The following is a 17,153-nucleotide window of genomic DNA, read 5'->3' on the forward strand; positions in this document are numbered from 1 at the left end:
GGCTCCCAGGGAGGGGGCAACGTCCCCAGGGGCACCGGCTGCTGCTATTTTTAACCTGTTTTCCCGCAGAATGCGGCATGCGAGCGCCCCGCGCTGTCCCCCCGTCCCTCCCCTGCCACCGCCGATGTGACGGGTTCATTGAGACGGAGAGACAGGGCAGCTCGGGGGTGCAGGATGAGGCCCTGGTGCAGCGGGGGGCACCGGCCAGGCCCCGCCATCCCCCGGCTGGCTCGGGGTGGGGACTGGGGGGCTGGAGGGGCACGGCGGAGGCGGTGGCACCCCACCCCTGCCCGCGCCCAACCCTGCAGCCCCCCTCTGAAGGGCAGGGCAAGGGACCCCCCACCCCTTGGTGCTGGGCGCAGCGGGTGACCCCTTCTCCATGGGAGGGAGCAGGGGGGGGTGTCACCGCGTACCCCCGCAGCCTGGGTGCCCTGTGCCCCCCCCCCCCCCCCCCGCCCCCGCAGCTCCTGCTCCCTCCCGGCACTGCGGGAGCCACGACAAAAGGGAGGCTCAGCCCCGGGGAGGGGGGACACCGGGGGGGACACGAGGGGCAGGACAGGGCGCAGGGGAGGCAGCCGCGGGGTGCAGGGGGCTGCGGCCACGCTGCCGTGGGGAGGGGGCCTGCAGCCTCGCTTGCGCTTGCAGGGCAGCACCGCATTGCGGCAAAGCCTGCAAGAAAGGAGCGGGGCGGCGGCGGCGGCAGGGGCGAGGCGGAGGCACCCCACTGCTGGGGGGGCCCTGCTCTGCCCAGCCCCCCCAAAAGCACCTCCTGACCCCCAGCAGGCCCCTGGAGCCGGGGGGGGGGGTCCTTGGGGGGCTCCGGTGGCATGGGTGGCTCAAGGAGCGGGTGTCGTGGGGACACCGGTTGCCCTGGCCCCAGGCGGGTGCCAGCACTGAGGGGGTGGGGGGACACCGGGGTGCCCAGGGGGTGGGGGGGACATGGGGGCTGCCCAGGGAGTGGGGGGGACACTGGGGGTGCCCAGGGAGTGGGGGGGACGTGGGAGATGCCCAGGGAGTGGGGGGGTCATAGGGGATGTACAGGGAGTGGGGGGGACATGGGGGCTTCCCAGGGAGTGGGGGGACACTGGGGGTGCCCAGGGAGTGGGGGGGACGTGGGAGATGCCCAGGGAGTGGGGGGGACATGGGGGCTTCCCAGGGAGTGGGGGGACACTGGGGGTGCCCAGGGAGTGGGGGGGACGTGGGAGATGCCCAGGGAGTGGGGGGGACATGGGGGATGCCCAGGGAGTGGGGGGACACTGGGGGTGCCCAGGGAGTGGGGGGGACATGGGGGCTTCCCAGGGAGTGGGGGGACACGGGGGTTGCCCAGGGAGTGGGGAGGACATGGGGGGTGCCCAGGGAGTGGGGGGGACACGGGGGGTGCCCAGGGAGTGGGGGGGACATGGGGCATGCCCTGGGGTCCTGGCTCAGCCGTTGTGCATGGCGCTGTGCAGGGGGTGCCGGGTGCAGCCTTGGGGTGGGGGGGGACAGGGACCCCAGGGGGACTCGGTGGCCTCGCAGGGACGCGCTGCTCTCGGCCATGCCAGGAGCCTCCCCGGGGGCAGGGGGGGGCTTCGCTGTGGCTGGTCCCTCGGGGACATCCTGGTCCCCCCACCCTCAGCTCTCTGCAGAGCAGTCCTGCATGGGGACAGGGTCCCTTTGCCAGGGGACACACACCAAGGGGGTGACCCCACTACAGGGGGCGGGTGCGAAGCCCAGCGTGGGGGGCTCCGGGGCTGCCCGTGCCCCCACGCTGTCCCCAAACCTGGCCCTGGGAACGTGACCCCAACCCGCGCTCACCCCAGCGCAGGGTGGAGGAGGGGGCCCAGGGCAGGACAGGGTGCTGCTCCCCGGGGGTGAGCGTGGGGTGACCCCCCCCCGCCCCGCCCCGCCCGTCCTGCCCCACAGGAACTGCCCCTGCGTGGGTTCCCCCCAGGAGCCGCCCCAGGGGCTGGCAGGGGAACACTGGCGGCGGCCGGGAGCGGGAGCCGGCGCGGCGGGTGCCCGCGGGGCTTCCCACGGGAACGGGACGGGGACGGGGACAAGGATGGGGACAGGGACGGGGACGGGGACCGCTGGATCCCCGTGGCCCCCAGCCCAGGCTGGGCCGTGGTGCTCCCTGGGCAGAGCCCGGGCCTGGGGCTGCGGCCGGGGGGTGCAGGGCCCCCTCCTACCCCCGGCTGAGCCCCCCCCGCCCCTAAAGCCCCCCTAAAGCCCCCCCACCCCAATGCCCCCCCAGCCCCGCTGCCCCTGACGCCCTCCGGCCCCTCCTGCCCCCCGCCCCGCCCCTCCCGCCCCCGCCCCGCCCCTCCTGCCCCAACGCCCCGCCCCTCGCCCCGCCTCCCGCCCTCCGCATTCCACTCTCTCGACGTCACCGCCTACGCAACCCTCGCCGACTTTCGAACCGGCCAATCGGAATCGAGGCGGGGCGGCGAGGGCGTGGCGGGCGGGCAGGGCGTGGCTGACGGGGCAGCGTAATCCCGGAGGGGCGGGGGAAAAGGCGGTGCCCCGCCCATCACGCCCCGCCCCCGCAGGAGGCTCCGCCCCCTCCCGGGTATATGAGGGGGGGGCCCCCGCCCGGCGCCCCTCGCCTCCCTCCTCAGCGGCTCCGTAACGGTTCGGGCAGTGAGCGGCCATGGTGAGGGCCGGGGGCGTGGGGACACCGCGCCGTGGGGGACACCGCCCCGTGGGCCGGGGGAGTGTGGGACACCCCCCCCCCCCCCCCCCCCCCCCGGGCAGCGCGTGGGGCTGAGGGGTAGGGCGGGTGGCGGGGCCCCCCGTGTCCACGGCAGCTCGTGGGGCTGCAATCCAGAGGGGGGAAGGCTCCTCGCGTGTCCGGGACACCCCGTGGGGTTGGGGCTGCCCGAGCACTTGCACGCATCCGGGCAGGGCCTGAGGTGGGGGGGACGTGGGGCCTCGTGTGACCCCCGGTGTGGGGGGGGGCTGGAGCCGTGCCGATCCCCCCCCCCCCCCCCCCCCCCCGGGCTCCCTGCCCCTCCGTGTGAGGCCACGCCGGGGTGCACCGCGTGGCCCGGACTCCCACGCAGGTCCCGGGTACGTCCCCACAGCCCCCCCCGGCCGCCCCTGGAGCTCCCCGAGCCGGGAGGGGAACCTGCCCCGAGGGGGACGTGGGGGAGCCGGGGGGACCCCACTGCCGCCCTCTCCCTGGGGACAGCGAGCGCGGGTGGGATGAGTCACGGCAGCGTGGGGCGATGGCGGGGGCAGCCCCCGCTCTCCCCCCGGCCCGGGCACCACCAGCAGCGGCCGGGACGGGGGAAACTCCTCCCGGGCCCGGGGTTTGGTCGTGCCCCGAGTGGAGCCGGCTGCCGGCCGGGCGCCCATCCCCGTGGGTCAGGGCTGGCGCTGACGGGGAAGGGTGGGGGCCGGGTTGTGCAAGGGCCGGTGGAGGAAGGCGGGATTCCCCCTTCCGTGGGTCCCGGGGGGGCACCCGAACCGGGGGGGGGGGGGGGGTGTGACGGGCAGCCCTGCGGGAGGGGACCGAGGTTGTCCCTGTCCCAGTGCAGGCCTTGGGTGGAGGGGACTGGGAGTGGAGGGGACTGGGAGTAACCCCAGAGAACCCCAACTCCTGGCTCTGGGGTAGTGGGGGGTGAACGGCTCCAACCGGTGTTAGGGTGGGGGTGCCCCCAGCTGAGCCCGAGCCCCCCCCGTGCCCCCGCAGCGCGAGTGCATCTCCATCCACGTGGGCCAAGCGGGCGTGCAGATCGGCAACGCCTGCTGGGAGCTGTACTGCCTGGAGCACGGCATCCAGCCCGACGGGCAGATGCCCAGCGACAAGACCATCGGCGGGGGGGGACGACTCCTTCAACACCTTCTTCAGCGAGACGGGGGCCGGCAAGCACGTGCCGCGGGCCGTCTTCGTGGACCTGGAGCCCACGGTGATCGGTGAGCGCGGGGGGCCGTGGGGGGGCCGGCGGGAAGGGGATGCCCGGTGTTAGCGGGGTGCGGGCGCTAACGGGGCGGGCGGGCTCTCCCCGCAGACGAGGTGCGCACGGGGACGTACCGGCAGCTCTTCCACCCCGAGCAGCTGATCACGGGCAAGGAGGATGCGGCCAACAACTACGCCCGTGGGCACTACACCATCGGGAAGGAGATCATCGACCTGGTCCTCGACCGCATCCGCAAGCTGGTGAGCATCCCATGGGGTCTGACAGGGTGGGTCCATCCCCAGGGGGTGGCTGGGTCCCCGGGGGGGGGGGGTGATCAGCAGCTCCTTCTTGCCCCATCAGCACTTTGGGACAGAAGGTGGGGCTGCCCGGGGAGGACCTGCTGCCCCGGGGTGTGGGTGACAGGTCTGGGCTGTGCCCAGTGCCCACACGGGACATACCGGCCCCAGGGCCAGCGCGGCCCTGTCCCAGCCCGGTGCCAAGCCCGGCCGCGGGGAGGAGGATGGGAAGCCCCATGCCCGGGGCGGGGGGCGGGGGGGGCTGCGCAGCCCTGGTTTGGGTGCCGGTGCAGCACTGGTTTGACTGGTGCGGCTGCCCGAGTTCTTTGAACCTCTGGTTCCCACGGTGGGGCTGGCGCCGGGCTGGGACAGGGCTGGCCGGACCTGCTGTGCCGCCGGCTGCGCTCGCGGAGCTCCCGGCACATCAAAGGCTGAGCTGGCTGCCCGCAGGCTTGCGTGGCTCCTGCTGCACCCAGTCTGGGGAGGACGAGGGTGTGAAGCCATGGCTGACCTGCTCTGGACCCCGCTGGGGACTCTCCCAGAGGAAGGAGCAACTTCTGCTGCTGCCCGGACTAAACATGCCCCCCCTCGTCTCCCCTCTTCCAGGCTGACCAGTGCACGGGGCTGCAGGGCTTCCTGGTCTTCCACAGCTTCGGGGGCGGCACCGGCTCCGGCTTCACCTCCCTGCTCATGGAGCGCCTCTCCGTCGACTACGGCAAGAAGTCCAAGCTGGAGTTCTCCATCTACCCGGCCCCGCAGGTCTCCACGGCCGTGGTGGAGCCCTACAACTCCATCCTCACCACCCACACCACCCTGGAGCACTCCGACTGCGCCTTCATGGTGGACAACGAGGCCATCTACGACATCTGCCGCCGCAACCTGGACATCGAGAGGCCCACCTACACCAACCTCAACCGCCTCATCAGCCAGATCGTGTCCTCCATCACTGCCTCCCTGCGCTTCGATGGGGCCCTGAACGTCGACCTGACGGAGTTCCAGACCAACCTGGTGCCGTACCCCCGCATCCACTTCCCGCTGGCCACCTACGCCCCCGTCATCTCGGCCGAGAAGGCTTACCACGAGCAGCTGACAGTGGCAGAGATCACCAACGCCTGCTTCGAGCCGGCCAACCAGATGGTGAAATGCGACCCACGGCACGGCAAGTACATGGCGTGCTGCCTGCTGTACCGCGGGGACGTGGTGCCCAAGGATGTCAACGCCGCCATCGCCACCATCAAGACCAAGCGCACCATCCAGTTCGTGGACTGGTGCCCCACCGGTTTCAAGGTGGGCATCAACTACCAGCCGCCCACGGTGGTGCCCGGGGGGGACCTGGCCAAGGTGCAGCGCGCCGTGTGCATGCTGAGCAACACCACGGCCATCGCCGAGGCCTGGGCCCGCCTGGACCACAAGTTTGACCTGATGTACGCCAAGCGGGCGTTCGTGCACTGGTACGTGGGGGAGGGCATGGAGGAGGGGGAGTTCTCGGAGGCCCGGGAGGACATGGCCGCCCTGGAGAAGGATTACGAGGAGGTGGGGGCCGACAGCGTGGAGGGCGAGGAGGAGGGGGAGGAATACTAGTGCCTTGTCTCTTCTGCCGGTTACACTGTGGTGCTGTTCATTAAAATTGCTCTTTCCGATCTTGCCTCGTTTATTGTCCCAGCACAATCCGCCTCGCGGTGACCTGGGGGGACGTCCCCAGGGGAGGGGGGGTCCTGGCTGAGCTGGCCTGGGCTGGCTGCCTGGCCCTGCTGCCAGCTGGCAGAGGGACTGGGGGGGGGTGTGGGGGGGGCTGTGTGGGACCGGGGTCCCTTGGCCGGGTCCTGTGCTGCGAGTTTGCTACGCCCCGCTAGGCTGCCTGCACTGGGGGGGGGGTTCATACCCCCCCACTCTATTGTCCCCAGGGCTCCTTGTCACAGGGATGGGTCCCCAGGTGGGGTGAGGACCCCTGGGAACAGCCCCCCCCCGGGCTGGGGTGCCCTCCCCGGGCCAGGGCTGTCCTTACCTGCCCCAGCCGCTGCCCTCCGGCCCCCGCCCCGGCATGCGGGCAGGATGCGGCCCTGGGCAGGGCTGGTGCGGATGGGCTGTACGTGGTGTCCTGCTGCTCCTGGCACGGACCTGGGCTCTGTGCAGTGCTCTGCGGAGCTGGGGGGGGTGGGGGGGTCCTGGGTGGGAGGGACCCCCCCCTGCAGCCTCTGGGCAGGGCACTGACCCCTTCCCGTAAGCACCACCCTCGCTGATGGGGGGGGGAGGGGGGGGGGGGGCAGAGCCCGTTGTCCAGCGCTGCCCCTGCACATGGCGGCTCCGGCAGAGCCGAGTCACGGCTGTCCCTCCAAAATGGGGGGGGGGGGGGACGACAGGGCCCCTCTCCCTGGGTGCTGGGATGGGCCGGGCCTGTATTGCGTGCTCCGAGGGGCTGGGCACCCCGGGCAGGATGGGACCCAGCTGCCATGGGGGTCTGCTGAGGGGTCGAGGATGGGGCTCACCCTGCAGCCCCCAGCCCCTCTCTACATCCCAGTGGGGGGGTCTGCACCCCCCGTCTCCCCATGCTGCTTGGAGCGGGGACCACATAACCCCCGGTACTGCCCTGCACCCTGGCAGGGGGACACCCGCTGCCGCCCGGCCCCTCTCCCTCTGCCCGAGGGGGGGTCTGTGTCCCCGGGGTACCCCCGGCCCCTCTCCCCACCGCTCCTCTGCCTGCACCCTCGACGGGGGACCCCTACAGTCCCCCACCCTGCATCCCGCGGGGGGGCCCTGCAGCCCCCCCATCCCGCAGCCCCCTGCCCCGCATCCGGAGTGGGGTCCCCGGCCACCCCCGAGGGGGAACGCCGGCAGCTCCCTGCCCCGCAGCTCCCGCCCCGCATCCCGAGGGGTGTCCCCGGCCACTCCCGGCCCCTCCCCGCGCCCCCCCCCGAGAGGACACCCGCAGCCCCCGGTCCTGTCCTCCCCTCCCCCCCCCCCCCCCCGACCGGGAGACCCCTCCCCTCAGGCCCGCACCCCCGGGTCCCCCCGGCGGGGCGGAGCCGCCGCCCGCTATAAACAGCCGGTACCGCCGGCCACCGCCCTCCCGGTACCGCCATGAGCCGCGGCGGCCGCGCCCCCCCTCCGCGCCGCGCCCTCGGGGCGCCGCCGCCCCTCACCGTGGCTCCGGGGCGGCTGGCGGCGGCGGCGGCGGCGCGGGACGCGGAGCGGGAGGAACTGGCGGCGCTGAACGATCGCTTCGCCGCTTTCCTGGAGCGGGTGCGGGCGCTGGAGCGGCAGAACGGGGCCCTGCGAGCCGCCCTGGGCCGCGCCGCCGCCGCCACCGCGCCCCGCGCCGCCGGGCTGGTGCAGGGGGAGCTGCGGGGGCTGCGGGAGCGGCTGCAGTGCCTCGGCCGGGACCGCGACCGGCTCCAGGCCGAGCGAGACGGGCTGGCCGCCGACCTGGCGGCCCTGCGGCAGCGGTGGGTGGGCGGCGGGAGCGGGGGATGCGCCGGGATGGGGGGGCAGGGGGATGCGGGGTGCGCCGGGGTGGGGACCGGGGGGTGCACCGGCATGGGGATGGGGAGCGCACCGGGGGACGCTGGAGTGACGGGGACCGGCGGATGCACCGGAGAGGGACCGGCCGTGGATGGGATGGGGACGGGGGAGGCACTGGGCGGCGTGGGGTTGGCAGGGACCGGGGGACGCGCCGGGGAACGCTGGGGTGGGGGAGACGGGACGGGGGGGGCGCCGGGATGGGGAGGGAGCGGGGCCGGGGTGGGGGAGGCACCGGGGACGTTGGGGAGGGGCCCGGGGGATGCCCCGGGTGTACTGGGGAGGGGGCCGGGGATGCGCCCGGCAGACGCTGGAGAAAGCACCGGGGATGGACGGGGGGGGGGGGGCACTGGGGAGGGACCCGGGTGGGGACTGGGAGGGACTGGGAGAGCCGGGCTCTGCGGAAGGGCGGGGCACTGGGAGGGGCATGGCGGGGTGGGGGCTACTGGGAGCCGACTGGGACGAGCGCTGGGGGGAGATGGGGCCGGGGCAGAGCTGGACCCCCCCGGGACGGAGCGTGTCCCAGTGAGGGGCCTTGGGGGCTGCAGTGGGGTCACGGCCCTGCCCCGGGGCGGTGTGGCAGGGCCCGGGTGGGGTCCCCCAGGATCTGGGGGTCCTGCGGGAGGGGTTGGCCCTGCCCTGTCCCTGTGCAGGGACAGGGACGCCCCAGGGCTGCCCTTTCCCGGGGCTGGGGCCAGCCCAGGCCCTCGGGGGCTGCGAGGGGGGGGGTGGCTCAGGCTTGGGGGGCTCCTCTTCCTCCTCCTCCACCCCTGGGCCTGCAGCGTGTCGGGGGCTGCAGCAGGGCACACCCCGTCTCACCCCTGTTCTCCCCAGGCTGGAGGACGAGACGCAGAAGCGGGAGGATGCGGAGAAGAACCTGGTGCTGTTCCGCAAGGTGAGGGGGCTGGGGGGCCCGACCCCCCGTGCAGTGCCCGTTCCCCCAGCCCCCCGTGCAGTGCACGCCGGTGATGCCCCTGCCCTACGCACGGCCCCCGACCCGGCTGCCCACGCGTGTGAAGGCCCCGGCGATGCCCCGTGCGCCAGGCGCTGCCCGTCCCGCACCGCCCCAGGGGAGACCCGTGGGGGTCCCGTCTCCGCGCTGCCCCACAGCTCGGCCCGGCCTCTCCCCACAGGACGTGGACGATGCCACGCTGTCCCGCCTGGAGCTGGAGCGCAAGGTCGAGCTGCTGATGGACGAGATCGGCTTCCTCAAGAAGCTGCATGAGGAGGTGGGGGGGGGCCAAGGCCGGGTGGGGGGGAGCGGGTCGGGTCCGTGTGCTGCGGCGTGACGGCCGTGTGCCCGCGCAGGAGCTGCGGGACCTGGAGGGGAGCGCCCCGAGTCCGGCGGTGCTGGCGGAGGTGGAGGTCTGCAAGCCGGATCTGACGGCCGCGCTGCGGGACATCCGCACCCAGTACGAGAGCATCGCCGTGAAGAACCTGCAGGAAGCCGAGGAGTGGTACAAGTCGAAGGTATCCGGGACTGGGGGGGCCGTGGGGGGGCTGGGGCGTCCCGGCAGCCCTGACTCCCCCGGCCCCCGCAGTTCGCCGACCTCTCGGACGCAGCCAACCGCAACCACGAGGCGCTGCGGCTGGCCAAGCAGGAGATGAACGAGTCCCGGCGGCAGATCCAGAGCCTCACCTGCGAGGTGGATGGGCTGAAGGGCATGGTGAGAGCTGGGGGGGGGTGTCCGGGGGGGGGGGCAGGCACTGGGCCCCCGCCCCAGCCCCACACGGCCCCTTCTCCCCTCGCAGAACGAGGCGCTGCAGCGGCAGATGCGGGAGATGGAGGACGAGTTTGGGGAGGAGATCGGGAGCTACCAGGACGTGGTGGGGCGGCTGGAGCAGGAGATCCAGCAGATGAAGGAGGAGATGGCGCGGCACCTGCGCGAGTACCAGGACCTGCTCAACGTCAAGATGGCCCTGGACATCGAGATCGCCACGTACCGCAAGCTGCTGGAGGGCGAGGAGAGCCGGTGAGGCCGCTCTGCCCTGCGAGGGGAGGCTGGCACGCGCAGCCTGACGTCCCCGTCGCTGCCGGGGCGCAGGGTCCGGCCGGGGGACAGCGTCACCCCGGTTGTTATGGGATTTTCTTGCAAAGAGGCAGCTCTGGGCACCGATTCTGTGGGCAAACAGAAAGTTCCCACGGGAGCTTCGTGCTGCCGAGATAAAGGCAAGGCCAGGGGAAGGTGCGACGGTGGGGGACCTGCCACCGGCCCCTCTCCTGCCACCGGCCCCTCTCCTGCCACCGGCCCCTCTCCTGCCACCGGCCCCTCTCCTGCCACCGGCCCGGCAGCCCACGGGCACAGCCCACCGCCGGCCCGGCACTGCTTAACCGTGACGTGGGTCACTGACTCAATGGTGTGGAAGGGTGAGGGTCACCAGCGATGCCCGGGAGCCCCAGACCCCCCCTCACCCCTCTCTCCCCCCCCAGGATCACCGTCCCCCTGTACCCCACCACCTCCTTCAACATGAGGAGCTCAGGTGAGGGGCGGGGGGGCAGGGGTTGGGGCAGGCACCCCAATGGGGTGCAGGTGGGTCCCTGTGCCCCTGTCTGGGGTGGCCTCACACCCACCTGCACCCCGGGGGGGGCAAAGGGGGGCTGACGGCCTCTCTGTGCCCCAGTGCTGGAGCCGCAGCCTGCGGAGAGCCCGGCGCGGAGGATGGTGCTCATCAAAACCATCGAGATGAGGGATGGGCAGGTGAGGGCTGGGGGCTGCAGGCGGGGGGGGGGGGTGTCCTGCCTGGGGGGGCCGACCCCGCCGTGGGGCTGACCCCCACCTTCTCCCCCCACAGCAGGTGGTGACGGAGTCGCACAAGGAGCGAGCGGAGCCAGGGAAGTGACGGAGGGGACGCAACCGCGCTGGCCCCCATCCTGTGGTGGCTGGGGGGGGGGGGGGGGTTGCCAGACCCCGCTGTGCCCTTGTGGGGGCCGGGGAGCAGAGGGCGGGGCCGGCTGCCCCCCACCCCATCCCTGCTGCCAGCACCGTGCCGCGATGCTGCGGCACGTCCCCGTGCCTTGTCCCCCCCCTCTATTTATTGCTATTTATCACCTCTTTATTTTTCTTCCTGCTGGACCCTCCCTTGTATTTAACGTTTATCGAACGTCTCCCCCCTGGCCCCGGGGGGGTCCCGGCTCCCCTCCCGCCGACGGAGGTGGCACCGGCTGCCCCCGGGGTTTGCGGGCTCCGGTGGTCCCCAGGCACTGTCCCCTCCCGGGGTCTCTGCCCCGCCCGCTGCCCCCACCCTGCCTTGGCCCCGGCTCCCCCCGGCCCTGGGCCCTCGGGCTGGGCAGGGGTGCAGGCCTGGCTGGGGGGGGCTCTGGGGGCCGCCCCCCACTGTCCCCATCCTGCTTGAGCGGCAAATAAAGGCTGTGGCGAGGATGGGGCTGAGTCACTCGTGTCGGCTGTGGGCAGGGGGAGGGGGGGGGAGCTGGCGGGGGGGTGCCCGGTATTGCACGAAGCCAGCGGGGGGGTGAGGGGCTGCAGGGCTGGGGGGGGGCCCAGCACCTCGCGTGGGGGCCAGGCCTGGAGGATGCACCCTGGCCGGGGGGGGATGCACCCACTGCGGTGCTGTGCAGGAGACGGCCGGGGAAGGTGGGAACGTGGCCTGCAGGTGAGGGGCTCAAGTGATGCTGAAGACCCCTTCCCCCCCCCACTTTTCCCTGCCCGCTGAGGGCTGGATGACCCCCCCCCCCCCCCCCCCAAATTCCCCCCTTGCTGGGGCAGCGGGAGGCGCGGGGCTGGAGCTGCCCTTGATGCTGTGCCAGCGCCGCTCAGCGCCAGCTGAAATATGGGGGGGTGACCAGCGCTGCACCCGCCACAGCCCCGACCCCCCCCCCCGCCCGGCCAGCCCCCCCCCCCCCCCCCCCCCCCGCTGATGCCCCCTTCTATCTCCTGCAGCACCGTGCCCACGGGCCGGGGTCCCACGTGCGGGGTGAAGGCAGGTGAGAGCACCCCACCGGGGGACTCGAGTGTCCGGAGCCCCCCCCGGCAGTGCCCCCCTGTAACCGTGACAACCCCCCCAACTGTGCCCCCCTTTCACCCCCCGAGAGTGACCTCAGGCCAGACGCGGCCACGCCGGGGGGGCAGGGGGCAACCTCTCCCAGGCCCGCAGGGTGCCCACCCGGCGTGCCACCTCAGCCCCCCCCCCCCAGTGCCACCTCAGCCCCCCCCCCCCCAGCCAGGAGCGATCCGGGGGGCACAGGGACCCCCCCAACCCACTCTGGGGGTGCCCAGGCACTGCCACCCTGTTCCCTCCATAGCCAGGAGAGTGGGGCTGCCCCCCCCCCCCCGAGAGCAGCACCCCAGGTGCGTGTGCCCTCCCCTCCTGACTGCTCCCCAACAGCGGGGGGGGCCGTGCCGGCGCTCAGGCCCCCCCTTCTCCCCCTCCCCGCAGGCATCGAGACCTCTGGAGCCACCAGCACCCCCAACGTCGGCTTCGCCCGCTGTGTGCCCGTCACCCGGACAGCGGTTTGTGGGGGGGGGCACCCGGATGCCTGGGTCCTCTCCTTGGCTTTGCCCCCCCCCAGCCCCGGTCCCACGCTTCCCTCCCATCCCCACAGCGCTTCGGGGTGTTCAGCAACCCCCCGAAATTCTTCCACGTGCCTGTCCCCTGCAGCCATGGGGCGGCTGCCCAGCAGGTGGGTGACAGCTCGGGGGGCCCGGGGGGGTCCAGGTCCAACCCCCCCACTGATGGTGGTGTCACCTCCAGACCCTCCTGCCGCGGAAAGCGACCCCGTCCCTCCGGCCCCGAGCCTGCTGACGCCGACGATGCGGCCATGCCCCGGGTGAGTGCCGGGGGATGCGGGGCCCTTCTGGGCCCCCTGCCCCCCCCCCCCCAAGGGCTCAGGGGAGTGGGGGGGCCCCACCTGCCCTGGCTGTGGGGACTCCCCCCAGGAGAAGAGCGTGGTGCAAGATTTTAGGGGGACGAGGGCCAGCGGGACCCCGAGGTGGTGGCACCGGCTCTTCCCCGGGTCTCCCCAGGCTCCCGCCGTGCTGAGGGGGGGGCTCTTGGGGCTGGGGGTGACCCTGGGGCCGGGGGGGGCCCTCAGGATGGCGGAGGGGGAAATCCTGGGGTCAGGGAGGGAGCCTGGGAGTGGGGCTGGGGGACATTTGGGGACAGGGGTGTTTCTCGGGAGTTGAGACTGGGGGGGGGGTGACCCTGAGGAGGTGGGGGTCACCCTGAGGAGGTGGGGGGTACCGCGGGGAGGAGGGATCCCACCCCCTCCCCACCCACAGCCGCCCCCGGGGGCAGCCAGGACCCTGACCCACCGGGGGACCAGGATGGGGACGATGGGGACGCACCCACGGACACGCCACAGACAATAAAATAGTTTATGCTGCACCTTGTTGTAGGGTCTCCGGGGTTCCGTGGGCGCGGGGGGGGCGAGCCCCCACCCCTGCCAGCCCTTCCCGGGGGTCCCCAGGCTGCCGGGCCCCCCCGCCCCAGCCGGCGGGAGCCGTGTCCTCCCGGCCATTGGCCACGCGGTGGCAGCACCGGCCCACGGCCACGCAGGGCTGGGGACAGGACCGGGGGACGCCCGCGCCCCGCCGGGGTCTGCAGGGCTCGGGCAGGGGGGACCCGGCGTCCTGCGGCTCCGCTCCCCCCCCCCCGGGGACCCCAAACACCCCCGTGGCCGGCGATGTCCCCCGCGTGTCCCCATGACGGGGGCGGCCCGTGCCCCTGCGCACCCGTGTGCGTGGCGGGGGGGGGGGGGGGGGGGGGCGTCGCTGTCGCTGTCCCCGGTGGCAGCCGGCACGGGGGGAAGGTGACAATGAGGGTCCCCGCCCTCGTTGGGGACCCCGATGGCGACGAGGGCCCGGAGCTCGTCCCCGCTGCGGGGCCAGGGGCCAGGCGGGGCCAGCACCAAGGAGCGATGGCGGCCCAGCCCCCTCCCTGGGGGTCCCCTCCCCCCTGTCCCCAGGGGTCCCCTCTGTCCCCCCCCGGGAGGCGAAGGCAGCAGCTGCACATCCGAACCCAGAGCGTTTTATTGGGGGGAACACGGAGCCCGACGATCGGCCGCGGGGACGGGGGGTGCCCCGGGGCTGGGGACACCACCGGGACACCCCGACGCCCTTGGGGGTGCTGGCATGCGGGGGGGGGCGGGGGTGCAGTGTGTGTGGGGTGATTGTGGGGGGGGGGGTTGTGGTGCGTGTGCGTGGGGCAGCGTGCGGCGGGGGGCACGTGTGTCCTCACGGGCGTCTCATCGCGCCCAGCACTATCGTGGGGGACGGTCACACCAGCGGGAGCCAGGATCGTCCCCCTCGCCCCCGCAGCCCCCTCCCCGCGCTGGCCGGGGGGCTCAGTCGGGGTAGATGATGAAGCCGGAGAAGGTGCTGTACTTGTTGGTGTTGCCACCGTGGACTTTGCCGCCGTCCAGCTTGACGAAGACCTCGTCGCCCACGTCCAGGTGCAGGATGACGCTGTTGCTGGCGTAGTCGTAGTTCTGGTCCGCGTCCTGCGCGATGGCGCTGGCCCGCACCTGGGGGGTGCGGCCGTCAGGGACCCCCACCCCGGCACGCCGTCCCCTGGGGGAGCTTGGGAGCGGGGTGCGGGGCTGGGGATGGGGGGGGCTGAGCTGCTCTGGACCCCCCCAGCCCGCTCAGCCCCTCTGTCCATCACCGCTCAAGGTCACGCCGCCCGTCTGCGGCAGAACCGGGCGAGGGAGCCGGCATCCCCCCCGCTCCCTGACTGTTGCCGGCTGGCAGCGGTGACAGGAGGGGACAGGGACAGAGCCCCTTCACACCCTGGGGTCCCCCAGGATAGGGCCACCCCCCCTACCCACGGCAGGCTGTCGGAGCTGGGTCTCACCGTCGGTGCTCGGACCCGAGGACCCGCTGGTGACCGGATCCGGAGAGCCCCAGTGCCTGGGACCCTGCGGGTGCCCGGGGCCCTCCCCTGCCCCACGCTCCTGCGCTGCACCGGGGACCGAGGACGCCCCGGGGGGGGGCAGGGGCAGCTCCTGGGGGGACGGCGGAGCCGGCATCGACCACGCTGGATCGATCCTCATTTCTCCCATAATAAATGGGAAGCGTCCGGGGCGAGGCGGTGCAGGAGCTGCCGGCCGGGCTGCGCCTCCGCGAACAAAGGGACCGGCCGGGGGGCACAGCCCGTACACCCCCCCCGTGCCGGTGGCTGTCCTCGCCGGGGGCACAGCCGGTTGTCCCCAGTGATGGCGGCTGTCCCAGCCAGCCCCAACAGACCCCGCTCCCCGCCAGCTCCGAGCCCGGTGCTCCCGGGGGACGGTGTCCCCCCTGTCCCTGCGGCAGGAGCCTCAGGGATGGAGGTTTTGTGTCCCCGAGGCTGAGGTGATGGCGGGTGGTGGGGATGGGTGCGGGGCGGCTCCCCCAGTCACCCCCTCCATGGTCGCAGAGGAGGAACGGGATGAGGGGAGATGGGGATGGGGGTACTGGGGTGGGGGGAGCAGGGATGGGGAATCAGGGATGGGGGAAAAGGGGATGGGGGAAGAGGGATGGGGAGAAGAGGATGGGAATTGGGGTGGGGGAATTGGATGGGGGAAATGGAATGTGGGGCCTGGGGTGGGGGGAACTGGGGATGGGGGATCAGGAATGGGGGGAACCAGGATGGGGGGACTGAGATTAAGGGAAACCAGAATGGGAAAACCCGGATGGGAGGAAACCAGGTGGGAAAACCAAGATAGGGGATGGGGAAACTGGGATGGGGGGAGCAGGCGGGGGGAGCTGGGATGGGGCAGCAGGCGGGGGGAGCAGGCGGGGGGAGCAGGCAGGGGCAGCAGGCGGGGGCAGCAGGCGGGGGGAGCAGGCAGGGGGGAGCAGGCAGGGGGGAGCGGGGCTGGAGGAGCCAAGTGGAGACACCCAGAGAAACGGGGCCGCAGGAGCCGGGCTGGAACAGGGCGAGGGATGGGCTGGGGAGAGCGGCGCGGGGGGCAGCGGGGATACCGGGAGGAGCCGTTGTGGAGGTGCCGGCGGCGGTGCCGGTCCCGGCCCATACCTGCCCGTTCTTCATGAGGTCGGCCCACATGCTGGTACCGTCGCCGCCGCGCATGAGGACGTGGTAGGTGAAGAAGTAGATGCCGGGCAGGGGGCAGGTGAACTTCCCACTCGAGGGTTCGTAGTAGTTGCCCACGTTGGTGACCACGTCGTCGAAGCGCAGCACCTCGTAGCCCTCGTGCGGCTTCCGCAGCCCCGCGTAGAAAGCGATCTTGGGGCTGTAGAAGGAGGGGATGTACCCCCCGGGACCCGGCCCCGGTGGCCCCGGTGGCCCCGGCCGGCCTGGCTCGCCCGGCGGCCCCCGTGGTCCCGGTGGTCCAGGGGGGCCCCGCACGCCGGCGCGGCCCTTGCGCCCCGGCTCACCCTTGGCACCGGGCAGGAAGGGCGGTGGGGAGGCAGCGGGCAGCTCGGGGCCGGGGTAGGGGTCGCAGACCATGCGGCAGCTGCCCAGCATCTCGTAGTGCGCGGCCGCCTTGGAGCTGTGCACCAGCAGCGGGATGGCCACCAGCAGCACCAACACCATGGCCACGCCGATGGCCACCCCGGCCACCCGCTTCCTGCGGCTCAGCCGGGAGGCGGCCAGCGCCAGCAGGTCCTCCTCGCCCTTGGGCGCGATGGTGGTGCCGGGGGTCGGACGGCACCCGGCCGCCCACTGAGCCTCACGCCCCGGTGGGGACCGGGCTGGGAGCGGGGACGGGGTGGGACGGGGCTGCAGCCGGCAGCGGGGCTGGGAGCGGGGCCGGGAGCAGGGCTGGGGCTGGGGACAAGGATGAGGATGGGGACGGGGATGGTCACAGCAGCAGGGCTGGGGATGGAGCTGGCAGCAGGGCTGGGAGCGGGGCCGGGAGCAGGGCTGCGGACAGCAGCGGGGCTGGAGCTGGGGACGGGGACGGGGACAGGGACAGGGACGGTGGCAGCAGCAGGGCTGGGGCGGGCGAGGGGAGCGGGGCTGGGGCCGAGGATGGGACCGGGAGCGGGGCCGGGGCCGGAGCCGGAGCCGGAGCCGGAGCCGGGAGCGGAGCTGCGGATGGAGCTGGGACTTGCGCTGGTGAAGGGGACGAGACCGGAGCCGACGCTGGAACCGGGAGCGGAGCCGGGACCCGAGACGGCGGCGGAGCCGGGAGCAGAGCCGGGGAAGGGGCTGAGAGCGGAGCCGGGCACGGAGTCGAGACCGCAGCAGCCAGGACCGGAGCCGATGATGCAACCAGGACCGGAGCCGGTGTTGGAGCTGGTGATGTAACCGGAGCCGGGACCGGAGCCGGGACCGGAGCCGGGATGGAGCCGGGATGGAGCCACCGCGACGCGCGGGGCAACTTCTCGCCAAGTTGCCCGGGAGCGGCCCCCCCCCCGGGAGCGGCCCCCCCTCCCCCGGGAGCGGCACCCGAGCGGCCCCGCCGCTGCCCCGCGCCGCGCTCTCCCCGGTGCGCACCGGCGGGGACGGGGACGGGGACGGGCAGCGCCGCCCGGGGCGGTTCTCCCGGAGCCGC

General features: G+C 73.6%; 3 protein-coding genes across 3 annotated transcripts; 2 read left to right on the top strand and 1 right to left on the bottom strand.

The window, feature by feature from the left end:
• Positions 1-3,676: 3,676 nt before the first annotated feature.
• Positions 3,677-5,818, top strand: LOC142421044 (tubulin alpha-1C chain-like). Its single transcript, XM_075525492.1, is given in 4 exon segments — positions 3,677-3,811; positions 3,813-3,900; positions 3,996-4,144; positions 4,787-5,818. Coding segments are annotated over 4 exon segments (1,245 nt in total). The 5' UTR covers positions 3,677-3,778; the 3' UTR covers positions 5,762-5,818.
• Positions 5,819-7,258: 1,440 nt separating this feature from the next.
• On the top strand, positions 7,259-10,660 carry PRPH (peripherin). Its single transcript, XM_075525612.1, has 9 exons — positions 7,259-7,623; positions 8,531-8,591; positions 8,830-8,925; positions 9,005-9,166; positions 9,238-9,363; positions 9,449-9,669; positions 10,128-10,177; positions 10,319-10,395; positions 10,490-10,660. Exons 1-9 carry the CDS (start codon positions 7,259-7,261, stop codon positions 10,535-10,537), a joined length of 1,206 nt encoding a protein of 401 aa, XP_075381727.1. The 3' UTR covers positions 10,538-10,660.
• Positions 10,661-13,864: 3,204 nt separating this feature from the next.
• Positions 13,865-16,192, bottom strand: C1QL4 (complement C1q like 4). Its single transcript, XM_075525520.1, has 2 exons — positions 15,668-16,192; positions 13,865-14,177 (listed from the first exon to the last, which is right to left on the bottom strand). The coding sequence occupies exons 1-2, from the start codon at positions 16,187-16,189 to the stop codon at positions 13,998-14,000; spliced, it is 702 nt and encodes a 233-aa protein (XP_075381635.1). The 5' UTR covers positions 16,190-16,192; the 3' UTR covers positions 13,865-13,997.
• Between the last annotated feature and the right edge of the window lie 961 nt (positions 16,193-17,153).

This window comes from Mycteria americana, chromosome 26, assembly GCF_035582795.1.
Source record: "Mycteria americana isolate JAX WOST 10 ecotype Jacksonville Zoo and Gardens chromosome 26, USCA_MyAme_1.0, whole genome shotgun sequence".
In the NCBI taxonomy this organism is placed as follows: Eukaryota; Metazoa; Chordata; class Aves; order Ciconiiformes; family Ciconiidae; genus Mycteria; species Mycteria americana.